This window comes from Coregonus lavaretus, assembly GCF_964263955.1.
Source record: "Coregonus lavaretus genome assembly, chromosome: 3".
Classification (NCBI taxonomy): domain Eukaryota; kingdom Metazoa; phylum Chordata; class Actinopteri; order Salmoniformes; family Salmonidae; genus Coregonus; species Coregonus lavaretus.
Genome location: NC_139990.1, coordinates 29252479 through 29266603, shown reverse-complemented (window position 1 = coordinate 29266603; position 14125 = coordinate 29252479). Strand labels below are relative to the sequence as shown.

The following is a 14125-nucleotide window of genomic DNA, read 5'->3' as shown; positions in this document are numbered from 1 at the left end:
TCTTGTCCCTGACATCCTTGGAGAGCTCTTTGGTCTTGGCCATGGTGGAGAGTTTGGAATCTGATTGATTGATTGCTTCTGTGGACAGGTGTCTTTTATACAGGTAATAAACTGAGATTAGGAGCACTCTCTTTAAGAGTGTGCTCCTAATCTCAGCTCGTTACCTGTATAAAAGACACCTGGGAGCCAGAAATCTTTCTGATTGAGAGGAGGTCAAATACTTATTTCCCTCATTAAAATGCAAATCAATTTATAATTTTTTCTGGATTTTTTTGTCTCTCACTGTTCAAATAAACCTACCATTAAAACTATAGACTGATCATTTCTTTGTCAGTGGGCAAACGTACAAAATCAGCAGGGGATCAAATACTTTTTTCCCTCACTGTATATCCACAGTAAAACGAGTCCTATATCGACATAACCTGAAAGGCCGCTCAGCAAGGAAGAAGCCACTGCTCCAAAACCGCCATAAAAAAGCCAGCCTACGGTTTGCAACTGCACATGGGGACAAAGATCGTACTTTTTGGAGAAATGTCCTCTGGTCTGATGAAACAAAAATAAAACTGTTTGGCCATAATGACCATTGTTATGTTTGGAGGAAAAAGGGGGTTGCTTGCAAGCCGAAAAACACCATCCCACCCGTGAAGCACAGGGGTGGCAGCATCATGCTGTGGGGGTGCTTTGCTGCAGGAGGGACTGGTGCACTTCACAAAATAGATGGCATCATGAGGAAGGAAAATTATGTGGATATATTGAAGCAACATCTCAAGACATCAGTCAAAAAGTTAAAGCTTGGTCGCAAATGGGTCTTCCAAATGGACAATGACCCCAAGCATACTTCGAAAGTTGTGGCAAAATGGCTTAAGGACAACAAAGTCAAGGTATTGGAGTGGCCATCACAAAGCCCTGACCTCAATCCTATAGAACATTTCTGGGCAGAACTGAAAAAGCGTGTGCAAGCAAGGAGGCCTACAAACCTGACTCAGTTACACCAGCTCTGTCAGGAGGAATGGGCCAAAATTCACCCAATTTATTGTGGGAAGCTTGTGGAAGGCTACCCGAAACGTTTGACCCAAGTTAAACAATTTAAAGACAATGCTACCAAATACTAATTGAGTGTATGTAAACTTCTGACCCACTGGGAATGTGATGAAAGAAATAAAAGCTGAAATAAATCTCTCTACTATTATTCTGACATTTCACATTCTTAAAATAAAGTGGTGATCCTAACTGACCTAAGACAGGGAATTTTTACTAGGATTAAATGTCAGGAATTGTGAAAAACTGAGTTTAAATGTATTTGGCTAAGGTGCATGTAAACTTCCGACTTCAACTGTATAGCCTAATGTTTGCTAGCTAGCTAACATTGAACCTAGTTGGTAAGCTTTAGCTACCTGCAGATTCATGCATTATGAGTTGGGATTATGGTTAATTGTTTTGCTAGCTAGCTAGCTACATGTCTAAACAAAAGACTCCACTATGCAAGTAACCATTTCACTGTACCGTTTACACCTTCTGTATCCTGTGCATGTTTAAAAAAAAATGTTTATTTGATATAGTGTGTTTACCAGAGATGGTAATGTGAAGAACAACATGACCTGCACCAAAGTCAAATTACGATATAACGTTAGGCCAACGAGACAGTGGCCAAGTTCTGAAATTATCCGGTAGAATACCCTGCTTTTATTTAATTACACTCACAACAGTTATCTATTTTCTGTAATTAGCTCGCCATTAACTTGTATATAATGATCTAGTTGTGAGTTTATTTTCCTGTAATAATGAATACAAATTAGCTAAAGTTAAGACATTATCAGCTATATGATATGGTCATTATTTGAACTGGCTAGCCAGCTAACTTAACGTTAGCTAGCTAGCTAACAAGCTAAAAAATAAATAAAAACATTGTTTAGAAAGTTGCTTTTAGTTGCCTGGTTTGCTAGATTGTCATATACTAAATTCATTTTTAAACGGATGGGTTTATTGGTGTTAAAATATACCAGTTATGCTATTTTGGACCACCAGGCTGCTGATGTCCTGCAGCCTGTCATTTTTGTGTTTATACTTTTTCATAACGACAACGACAAGTTTGATGTCGGACGAGAATAGAATGTTCATGATGTCACTGTGACACCTGTCTACAGACATGTCAATAGACGTAGTATAAACCAGCCTTTAGTCTTGAAATCTTTGGTTGTTTAGTACACTACCGTACTCACTCAGTTTAGCACATGTCCTCACATGTGAATCCTTAAAGAGATGGGTGGGGCTAAGGCTTAAGAGGGTGTGAATGATGCTGAATGGGTGTAGACAAAGAGCTCTCCAGTAGGTGTACGAAAACATTAAAGGGCCATTTTCTTAAAAGTGGGGCTACAAGTTTATCAACTTTCAAAGCAGAATTACTTTCCCAATGTTCCTCAACTGTAGTGTATTATATACCATTTTCTAGCTCTGAGTCTCTACTTTTATCCAATATACCATTTCAAAATCGAGCCGGTCGGTCACATATAGCCAATTTTGACTTTGCAGCTGGCCCATCTAGCGGAAATCGCTCAGTTCTACCTCCAGGGCCAGATTCATGACAATAAACGTCAACCTGCTAATTAACACATAGATTTGCCTGGTGTTTATCAGCCAAACCACTTGATTGCCATGTCAACAGGGGTGCCAACATTGAGAATCAATGCCACATGACGAGTTTCATTGAGGCGGATATATACGCCTCTCACTGTTGCAGGGTACATACAGATAGAGAAGCGATAGATTGATAGGGGGAGGGAGGAGGAGGGGGGTTATGATAGTCAACCATTCATGGTTCTGTAGAAATTAATGTGTGAGCAGTTGGGCCTGTAGTTGTCATGCCCACATAACCATGGATCATAACTGGGTAGGCTACATGCAACCCAAAGGGTCAAAGAAAATGACAGGTTGGGAGGCTCTCTTCACAATTGCCTGATCACAACGTTCTTCAAAACAATATAAATGCACAGTAACATGGCCACTTTTGTGTTTTTGTGAGCTTTTAGTTTCTCCCCAATCGTATCCAATGGTGTGAGACTTCTCCCCAATCATATCCAAGGGAAACCTTGAGTCAAGCAGACATAAGGGCTTCTGGTTTTGAGGTTCATCTATTAAAAACGTGCAGTCTGGGGGTGACCTCATGCAAACCTATGACTCATTAAAACACTGATGTTTGAATCAGCTAATTGGACAACCGTTCAGAGAGGAGTGGAGCCAAGTGACAAGTCTGTAAGCCACAGAGAAAACAGCGGGCACTTGGAATAAGAGTTCAGTTACAGCACCAAATTCATGAAAGACACAAATGCTCACTGATATTTTTCCAAACATGATGATATAGAAACAACAATCACATAATAGTAAGTTTGGACTTCTATCATTTAAAACATACCATACATGTTTCTAATATGTTAATGCTGCTTTTCGACTGTAACACCAGACACCAGACACTAGTGTAGCTCAAGCGTGTAGCTCAGCTGGTAGAGCACGGCGCTTGTAACGCCAAGGTAGTGGGTTCGATCCCCGGGACCACCCATACGTAAAAATGTATGCACGCATGACTGTAAGTCGCTTTGGATAAAAGCGTCTGCTAAATGGCATATTATTATTATTATTATTATTATTATTATTATTATTATTATACCCTTATACTAGGGAAATTGTTTTCATAGCTAGGGGTGAGAGTGAGCAATTGTGAAGGGCAGAATCAACAACCTCTGCATAATCAAAACAGTTGCTTTCTGAGAAGGTGTTCAAGTTCAAAATTAGCCATTTTTATGTAAATGCAAGCTGAAAAGTACCAGTGGCCTGGCTTTGGCCACAAGTGAGAGCAGGTCCACCAGAGCCATGGCCCAGTGAGACTCGGGTGAGGCCCGCGTAGAAGGAAACAGAAAAGTCTGAGCCTTTTAGAGAATACACTGGGGTAAATCCTGTATGGAAATGCGTCATAAACAACTTATTTAGCCCTCACTAAAATGCATGTAAACATTACAGTATCTTGTTGGGTTGTCTGGAGTTGTGTCTGATTCTGATAACCAAAACAGTAAACTGAGCTGAGCAACACAACATAACGTAGCATAGGGATAAGCCTATAGCTAGGTTACTTTCCTGGTTTAGTTTATGAATAGGTTCATAGTCGCGGGTCAGTAGTTTGGGGGTGCTGCGTAGTTTGGAGGTGGGAGAGGGCAGTGGGGTCAGTTCAGCTAAACCTATGGTATGGCAAAGTGGGGTGTGTAGAAATACACCCACCAGTTGAAGCTCATTTACTGTACTTCTACACAATTTTAAAACTCTAAAATGCTATATGGAGAACAGCAAAAACAAACAAAATGTCCCCCAGACCACAATATTAGGTTTGTATTAGGTTTAAAGGTCTGTGGAATGGCGTCTACAATGTACTACTCGACCTCATCATGCATAGGCTACATTTACTAATATAGCCTACTTGTGGCACAGTGCATACAGTGCAACATGAAATAGATGCATAATACATGCTATCAAGGCCCACTTCAAATACCGACATCAATGTGAAAGTAATCAGAGCATAAAACAGTTGACTACGAACGCAAACTACGAAAACTACACACGCATTTAAATAAAAAGCATACATCGAAGGAATTACTTAGGCCTACAATCGACAAGGACGCATAAAGACAAACAAACTCGACCAAGGAATGAAGAAAAATCTACACATTAAGGCCACACCCGTGATTCAGCACCGCTGAATGGACAGCGCCTCAGTACAGGTAGGCATCGTGGAGCTCCGTGGCGTTTGGTTGAATGGACAGAGTCTCTGTCTAATAGCCAGCAAGAATTAGGCTATTCTGTTTGTGGGCAGTTAGACATTTTCTGGGCACAGTTGAGTAGCCTTCAATGCTTATATGAAAATCATAACTGGCACGCAGATCTTTAGAAATTGTAGGATCAACTGTAAATTGTCACTCATATGAAAAAGGTTGCAGACCCTGTTCTATAGGCTATATGAAGTCACCCTTGTAGAATGGTGCATACAGTGTACTATGACAGTGTCATTGTCTCATGCGCTTCCCACCAAAATTGTTGCTCTGCATTCAGAGATGTTCCTTATAATATGTGCGCCCAGCTCATTTTTGTACTTGCCTCTGCATTATTCACCAGGGAAGGGAAACATTCTGCGAATATTGAAGCATTGTATGAACAAGGTGTTTCTGAGAATATTGAAACATTGTATCAATGAACGAGGCTGCTCTGAGAATATTGAAACATTTTGTATTAACAAGACTGCTCAGAGAATATTAATATTGCAACCTAGTAGCCAACGCGGAGGCGGCCCATGGAAATGTTTCACTGGGCCAGCTTGTCTCTGTCTGATATCATTGTGTTGCCTACGCAGCATCTGGGTGCTCATTATATAAACAAAAAAAAACTGCCATATATCCACACTATAGCTAAATAACTTTGGAATATTTTATGATGTGTGCCAGCAAGATTGATCTGTTAGAATATCTAATTTTTTATTCAGGAAGATGGACAAGCAAGACTGATATAGTGAGAGGTGGAAATGCATTATACCAGAGGCAGGTAGGCTACAGGTAGGGATGCAGGCAGAGGATGATGATGTAGGCCTACATTAAGAAGTTAAAAAAGTTAGCCCAACTAGGTAATCATTAATTATTTGCGTGCTCAATTATCATTCTGTCAATGCATGACAATGCACATTTGTTATAGCCTACAATTGTTATTATCTTTGATGCCAAAAATAAGACATGTATTTTGGGGAAATGCTCTAAATAGCAAGTTGTTTATTTTCATACCAATAGCCCTACATTAAATGAAAATTGCACTAGCCTACTGGGCGAATAAATCAAAATAACAATTAGGCTTACAGCTACCACAACCTATATTTTAATAGCAATAAAACAGCTTTTGGTTTTTAATGGTCACCAAAAAAGAGGGCTCCCCACCTCCCAATTCCCAATTAAATGAACCCCTGGCTATCAGATTACAACAAGGCTTACAAGGCCAAGTTCAAATGATAACATCAAATTCAAAGCAATCGGCGCAATGCCTAAACAGCTGACAGGCAGAGCAAATGGCACTGTCTCTGCCCTCTGCTTTCTAAAAGTGACAGAAAAGGTGCACAGACTGGCAGCTGCTCTCCGAGCAATGTTTGCCCCCCCAAAATACATATTTTTTGTATATATATTTTTTTTCAGGGGGTGCTGCAGAACCCTCCACACCCCTACTTCCAGCGGCTAAGAATAGGCTAGGCAAGTTTGGATAGGCTACATGCAGCAAAAGCGTTTATTTGCATTTCACAATGTTAACATATGAATTGGCCATTAATTCTGAACGACAAAGCCTCATAAATGGAACCAGACTGGGTTTTATTACCCCCAAAGGGAAACTGATAACAGATAGCTTATAATAAGCAGTGATTTGTAAAATGATGTTCGTTGACATTTCCATCCAGAAAGGGTTTCCTCTATTTTTGACCAGCAACCTGCCACATACATCGACATTTGAGTTTTGGAGATGTTAAAATACTGAAATTAAACTAGACAAACTCTAAAAATAATATGTATCTGTTCAAAGCAAAATCTGAACGTTGAAACATTGTCAACATCAACAAACTTGACGGGCAAGTACAGTATGTTTCCAAGACCAATAATTTTTTTATTTATTTTATATTGACTACAGTTAAAGAAATACCTCTGGCCGAAACTGAATTGACATTGCTCTTAAGTTATAATATGATAGGCTACAATGTGTCAAATTCAGAACAGGAATACACTACAGTCACAATTGCTCCGAGTACGCTAACGTTACAATGTAACAAATAAGAAAGAGTGAGTGGTCCCAGATTAGAAGTTGTTTGCTTCCCCAGCTACCTCCCCCCCCCCAAGCAAATCGACATTGTTCGCTTTTAAAACTTACCCTTTCCCCCGAGAGAAAGGCTGTTATGCCGAGGGTCAAAATTATCCAAATGTTCCTCATTATTCCTTTAATAAAATGTGTAGATACGGCAAAATACCAAATCTTTCTCCTTCTCTCCCCTTCCTCTTCTGTTTGTGACTATCCCCCTCTCCCCTTGCACCCTCGCTCCAAGTCCTCGCGTTTCTCTACTCTAGAATGGAATCCCACCGGATACGTGTTGCTTTTTGTTATTCCTCCAAGCACTTTTTCCTACAAAAATGTATAGTTTGAGTCAAATTGCTGCGTAGGACACTTGACTTGGATGTTTCACAGTTGAATCCAAATTTAATAATAGCCTGTATGCACTTGAAGCATAGTAGAAACGCAAGTTAGATGTTCTGTTATAACGCGCTTAGATTCGGCCATGTCACAGAAACTCAACGGCATTGCTATATGCAAAGAGAGTCGGGAAATACAGGTCATGAGGGAGAGCTCGTGCAATGATTGACAGTAACTCCGACCATATGGGTGCATTGTTCAAGCCAAGAGCTTTGCCTATCTGTACACCAGACAGTATCAACGGGCTGCCATCAAATGAATTGCCATCAAATCAAGTGTCTTATTTCTTGCATCTACATTTATTTTAAGTCATAAACTTTACTGACATGATATACCTTTTAATAGCCTACATAATAATAAAACATTTACATTTTAGCAGATGCTCTTATCCAGAGCGACTTACAGTTAATGAGTGCATACATTATTTTTTATACTGGCCCCACGTGGGAATCAAACCCACAACCCTGGCGTTGCAAACGCCATGCTCTACCAACTGAGCTACATCCCTGCCGGCCATTCCCTCCCCTACCCTGGACGACGCTGAGCCAATCGTGCGACGCCCCATGGGTCTCCCGGTCGCGGCCGGCTACGACAGAGCCTGGATTCGAACCAGGATCTCTAGTGGCACAGCTAGCACTGCGATGCAGTGCCTTAGACCACTGCGCCACTCGGGAGGTGTTTAATGTTCCAGAAAAGTACAGTTACCATTAGTAAACTATAATAACATGTATCATCTTAATTTGTGGGTTATAATTATCTGCATCTTCTGTCCAATGGAGAGGCATAAATAACCATTAAATCACTGCAGACATATCATCAGATATTATTATTTCCCTGTAACAAAGTAGTACTTTACTGAAATGACTGTGACAGCTTGAAATTATAATTGTGCTACTAACTGTTTTTCCTGAGGGCCTCTATATCCCAATAGAGCAGGGTTTCTCAAACTCGGTCCTGCCACCCCCCCCCCCCCCCCCCCCCCCCTGTGTGCACATTTTGTTTTTTGCCTTAGCACTACACAGCTGAATCAAATAATCAAAGCTTGATAATGAGTTGGTTATTTGAATCAGCTGTGTAATGCTAGGGCAAAAACCAAAACTTTTTTGCCCTAGCAAAACGGGCCAGGACCGAGTTTGGGAAACCCTGCCGCAGAGGATTATTTCAAGGAATTTTCCAGTCAGTCCATTTCTATTGTTCATTTTAATGCAAAGTCTCCCCCTACTGGTATAACTCACTCCTAAATTGTAGAGTGATATTATATGGGATCCAGTGTTAGTAATAATAATAATATAATATGCCATTTGGCAGACGCTTTTATCCAAAGCGACTTACAGTGATGCATGCATAAATTTTTTGTGTATGGGTGGTCCGGGGGATCGAACCCACTACCTTGGCGTTACAAGCACCGTGCTCTACCAGCTGAGCTACAGTAGGCCTACTGTATGAATCAAAGAATCATATCACACATAGAATGTCAGTAAATTACATTTTGAATCTTGAATGAGCAATAAGTTTAAATTGTGTGACATTCTCATACTGTGAATGGCAAACATTGTTTATAACTTACAAGTAACCATGCATTCATACTTGGTATCAGGTGATATGCTTGTATATTGCCTTCCTCGCTCAATTCAAATCACATTTTATTTCTCACATGCGCCAAATACAACGGCTGTAGACTACCATGAAATGCTTGCTTTACGACCCCTTCACAGCAATGCAGAGTTTAAAAATAATAATAATAACAGCAACACAAGAGGAATAAAATACACAAGAATTAAGGTATATACAGGGAGTACAAGTATCAGATCAATATGCAGGGATAAGAGGTATTTGAGGTAGATACAGTGCCTTCAGAAAGTATTCACACTCCTTACAAAATTACAATATAGATTTTGTGTCACTGGCCTACACACAATACCCCATAATGTCAAAGTGGAATTATGTTTTAATTTACAAATTAATTAAAAATGAAAAGCTGAAATGTCTTGAGTCAATAAGTATTCAACCCCTTTGTTATGGCATGCCTAAATACTGTAAGTTCAGGAGTAACATTTGCTTAACAAGTCACATAATAAGTTGCATGGACTCACTCTGTGTGCAATAGTGTTTAACATGATTTTTTAATGACTTCCTCATCTCTGTACCCCACACATACAATTATCTGTAAGTACCTCAGTCGAGCAGTGAATTTCAAACACAGATTCAACTACAAAGACACAAAGGTTTTCCAATCCCTCGCAAAGAAGGGCACCTATTGGTAGATGGGTACAAATAAAAAAGCAGACATTGAATATCCCTTATAGCATGGTGAAGTTATTGATTACACTTTGGATGGTGTATCAATACACCCAGTGATTGTCTAGTAATGATCAACAACCAATTTGTCAGAGCTTGAAAATCTTTCAAAAGAATAATAGGCAAATATTGCACAATCCAGGTGTGCAAAGCTCTTAGAGACTTACCCAGAAAGACTCACAGCTGTAATCGCTGCCAAAGGTGATTCTAACATGTATTGACTCAAGGGGTTGAATACTTATCTAATCAAGATAAGTGTTTTATTTTTCATATTTTTCTTCCACTTTGACATTAGAGTATTTTGTGTAGATCTTTGACAAATAAATCAATTTAAATCCATTTTAATCCCACTTTGTAACACAACAAAATGTGGAAAAAGTCAAAGGGTGTGAATACTTTCAGAAAGTACTGTATATAGTCTTGTTAGTGTGCATAGAGTCAGTGCAAGATAGGGTCAATGCAGATAGTCTATGTAACCATTTAATTAACTATTTAGCAGTCTTATGGCTTGGGGGTAGAAGCTGTCTCGGAGTCTGTTGGTCCGAGAGCCAGCTTGGGTGGCTGAAGTCTTCGGCAATTTTTCAGGCCTTCCTCACCGCCTGATATAGAGGTCCTGGATGGCAGGAAGCTCGGCCTTGGTGATGTACTGGGCTGTCCAACCACCCTATGTAGTGCTTTGCGGTCAAGGACGATGCATTTGCCATACCAAGTCAAGATGCTCTCGATGGTGCAACTGCATAACTTTTTGAGGATCCGAGGGCCCATGCCAAATCTTTGCAGCCTCCTGAGGGGAAGAGGCACTGTTGTGCCCTCTTCACAACTGTGTGGGTGTGTGTGGACCATGTTAAGTCCTTAGTGATGTGGACATCTCTGACCTCCTCCCTGTAGGCTGTCTCATCGCCATTGGTGATCAGGCCTACCACCGTCATGTTGTCAGCAAACTTGATGATGGTGTTGGAGTCGTGTATGGCCACGCAGTCGTGGGTGAGCAGGGAGTACAGAATATGACTAAGCACACATCCCGAGGGGCCCCCGTGTTGAGGGTCAGTGTAGCGGAGGTGTTGTTGCATACCCTCACCACCTGGGGCCGGCCCGTCAAGAAGTCCAGGATCCAATTGCAGAGGGAGGTGTTCAGTCCCAGGTTCCCAAGCTTGGTGATGAGCTTGGAGAAAAAAAAATAATTGTCACATACACCGAAACGCTGAGCGGTAGTCTATGAACAACATTCTCACATAGTTATTTCTCCTCTTGTCCAGGTGGGAGAGGGCAGTATGAAGAGCAATTGAGATTGCGTCATCTGTGGATCTGTTGGGGTGGTATGCGAATTGGAGTGTATCCAGGGTGTCTGGGATGATGGTGTTTATGTGTGTCATGACCAGCCTTTGAAAACACTTTAATAATTGCAGATGTGAGTACTACAGGGCGATAGTCATTTAGGCAGGTTACCTTGGAGTTCTTGGGAACAGGGACAATGGTGGTCAGCTTGAAACATGTTGGGATTCCCGACTGGGACAACAGATGCCTTGTCACCTTGCTTCCAGACTTTTCTCTCACCTCAGTCTCACTATCAGCTGAGAAAGGACACTCGCAAACTTCTGAGGAGTTTTACATAACACTCTTTAAATTAGGAGTGCAATAGACCTATACCCTTTAACAGCCAGCACTGTATAACCTTTAACTTTATGAAACACAGTTTGCCTAGCCACTTTCCTATAATCACAAGCAGGGTGCTCTGCTATTGGTTGTCTGCCTTAAACAGAAATCCCCTAACATCCCCTGTCATTGTTGAATATAGATTGTAATTACAGGCATGACTACTTCTTTACAAGAGGTGACATGCTTCAACTGCAAGCTATTTAAGAGGGCATAGACTTTAGGACCGCAACGTTCTAAAGAGCAGGGCAGGGGCCTGATGCATGGAGAATAGAGGAGACTTGAGGCTTTGTGGGAACTTATTGAACTATAAGTCAGAAACATTTAGTGAAAATAGATCAAGTTGGGGGTGTTGTTCTTAAATGTGGTTGTGCTTTTTATAGCAAAACAAAGATGATGTATTGGTTCAGGACAAAGATCTTCTAAGATGAAAGGTTAACTACAGCAACAGAGTTAGTATATTGAACACATAATGATTACGCAAATTTACCAACTTAGGTTTCTCTTTTTGTTTGATAACTTTGCATACGGCCATGCAACTATTTGGCCTAAAAATTGAATCGCTACACTCTATACTTATTACCTATACCGTGTGTCATTTTTCTTTACTACTATCTCAGTATAACTCTGAATATTTGATAACCACTATGTCATTACTTAGCTATACGTGGTATCTGCAGACGGGCTTGACACAATGACTGAATTGTAAAAAAAAATAAAGGTCCCTGTTCCACAGTATCTGTGTAACTTAATATAAAGTGTGACCCTCTGTCACTCTGCCAACTGTGCCAATCTCCTTCCCCATGCTTACTTCTTATTAAGGGAATCTTTTGTCTTCAGGGTCTGGAACGCAGCGTAACCTAGCCACTGCCAAGGCTGGTGGAATGACATCTTTAGGGGGGTTTGACTCCTGCCATGTACCGTATATGTCAGTGTGAAAGATGACACAGGATTTACATACCTTCAGTGGCGATTTTAGCATGTAAATCTTGGTGGGGCAAACAAAAAACATTTTTGGGGGATGCATGCCAGCAAAGCCACTAAACAATACATTAATTGCACTATAACGGTGACAAACGGTGCCCACAAACTATTAGGGCCTACATAAAGCTGTCCCAACAACAGAGTTCCAACAGCAGTCCCAACACCTTACCACTGCTACACCTGGCTATCAGCGGAGCCTTGTCTGGCAGCGAAACAGTTCATTCAGCCTCATTTACTGCCTTAAAAAAAAACATAGCTGACATGGCTGACTTGCTTAAACAAATGTGGTTTCTACTGACAATTGAGATGTACAAACTATGGCATAAGGGGATGACAAGCGGATAAGAGGCAATCCATCATTTCAATTAAGACATTAATGAGCGAGCTAGGATGGACGTAGTCAATATAACTATTTGTTCAGCACTTTTGAAATGTACAGCGACAGAATTCAGAACATGGGCCGTTCTTACAGGGTTCTCCCTGTACACCAAGTCAGAACCTTAGGATAAATAAAGGGGGCATATAAGCAGACAATGAAAGCTCTTACAATATTACATTATTACATTTCTCTAAAACAGGTTATAGGCTACATGTGCACCACCAAGTCAGAACAGTAGGTGAAATTAAGAGGGGAAAATAGACCAAATTATTAGGGTGAGGCACATGAGCTACTAACAGCTTACTACACAACATACACTTAGTATTACTTTCTTAGCTACAGTATACATATCTCCCTGGCATATTGCATCATTTATGCAGCAGCATACAATACATTTTTGGACTCACCTTGTGCTGTGCTCACTTGAACAGGAAGGTGGCGCGGCGGTCCTACTTCTTCCTCTACAAGGTGAATCATTATGTTTTTTCTACTTGCGCACACACACGCACATACACAAACCACACACACACACCACACACACACACACACACACCACACACACACACAATCAGTCCCATGGACAGCCACATGTTATTTAGCTTATGTTGATTGGATTAAATTGTTTTTGGTATCTTTAAGTTGCTACTCTATTAGACTAAGCATTGGTGATTTGTTGATATTGAAGTTGAAATGGTGGTGGAATTACGTTAGCAGAGGCCTCTCCTGTTTTTTGTGCGACTTGTGATAACTCTGTGGTTCTAAATCAATAATTGTTTAGTAGTCAGACATTTTTGGAAACATTAACTTGCTTGACCATGCTGCAGTTCTACACATTTAACCATGGGGCGTAGAGAAAATGTTGCAGTTTTAAAGCAAGTTTGCTGCAATTCTACACATCTTGCCATGGGCCGAAGAAAAGATCTTGCAATTTTATAACAAATTTCATGCAATTCTTTTAATTTTCCCATGGGGTGTAGAGAAGAATTTGCAGTTTTACATCACATTTTCTGAAATTCTACACATTTTGCCATAGGTTGGAGAGTAATGTTTGCAGTTTTTAATATTTCATATGTTTTGTGAGAGTGATTAAATAAATCAATGGGTGCCACCCAGTTGGTAATGATTTCTACAAGTTTTGAAAGCTGGACATTAGACTAACAGAAAATGTTAGCTGACATGGGCTAATTGAGTGACTGTCAGTGACTGACATAACAAGAGAAAAACTGCTTATGCACAACTACATTTTCAAAATTGCACCTTGTGTATTCTACTATTCTAACTCGTACATTTTGTATTTATTGATCCACGGGCCGCCAGTTGCCCATCCCTGCTGTAGGTCATGTAACTCTTTGTTGCATGCAATATGTATTGTGGACTTCACCGGACAGATGTGGCTCTCTGGTTTTGTGATGAAACAAACATGTGGTTGAATTTATTCTGTCCAGTGGTGTAAAGTACTTAAGTAAAATGACTTAAAGTACTACTTAAGTCGTTTTTTGGGGTATCTGCACTGTACCATTTATATTTTTGACAACTTTTACTTTTACTTCACTACATTCC

General features: G+C 40.4%; 1 protein-coding gene across 1 annotated transcript in view; it reads right to left on the bottom strand.

Moving 5' to 3' along the window:
- Positions 1 to 7369, bottom strand: part of sdc2 (syndecan 2) — a 45980-nt gene extending 38611 nt beyond the window's left edge. The window contains exon 1 of the mRNA XM_084158406.1: positions 6934 to 7369. Coding sequence (XP_084014532.1) covers positions 6934 to 6993 — 60 coding nt within the window. The 5' untranslated portion in view covers positions 6994 to 7369. The remainder of the gene's footprint in view (positions 1 to 6933) is intronic.
- Between the last annotated feature and the right edge of the window lie 6756 nt (positions 7370 to 14125).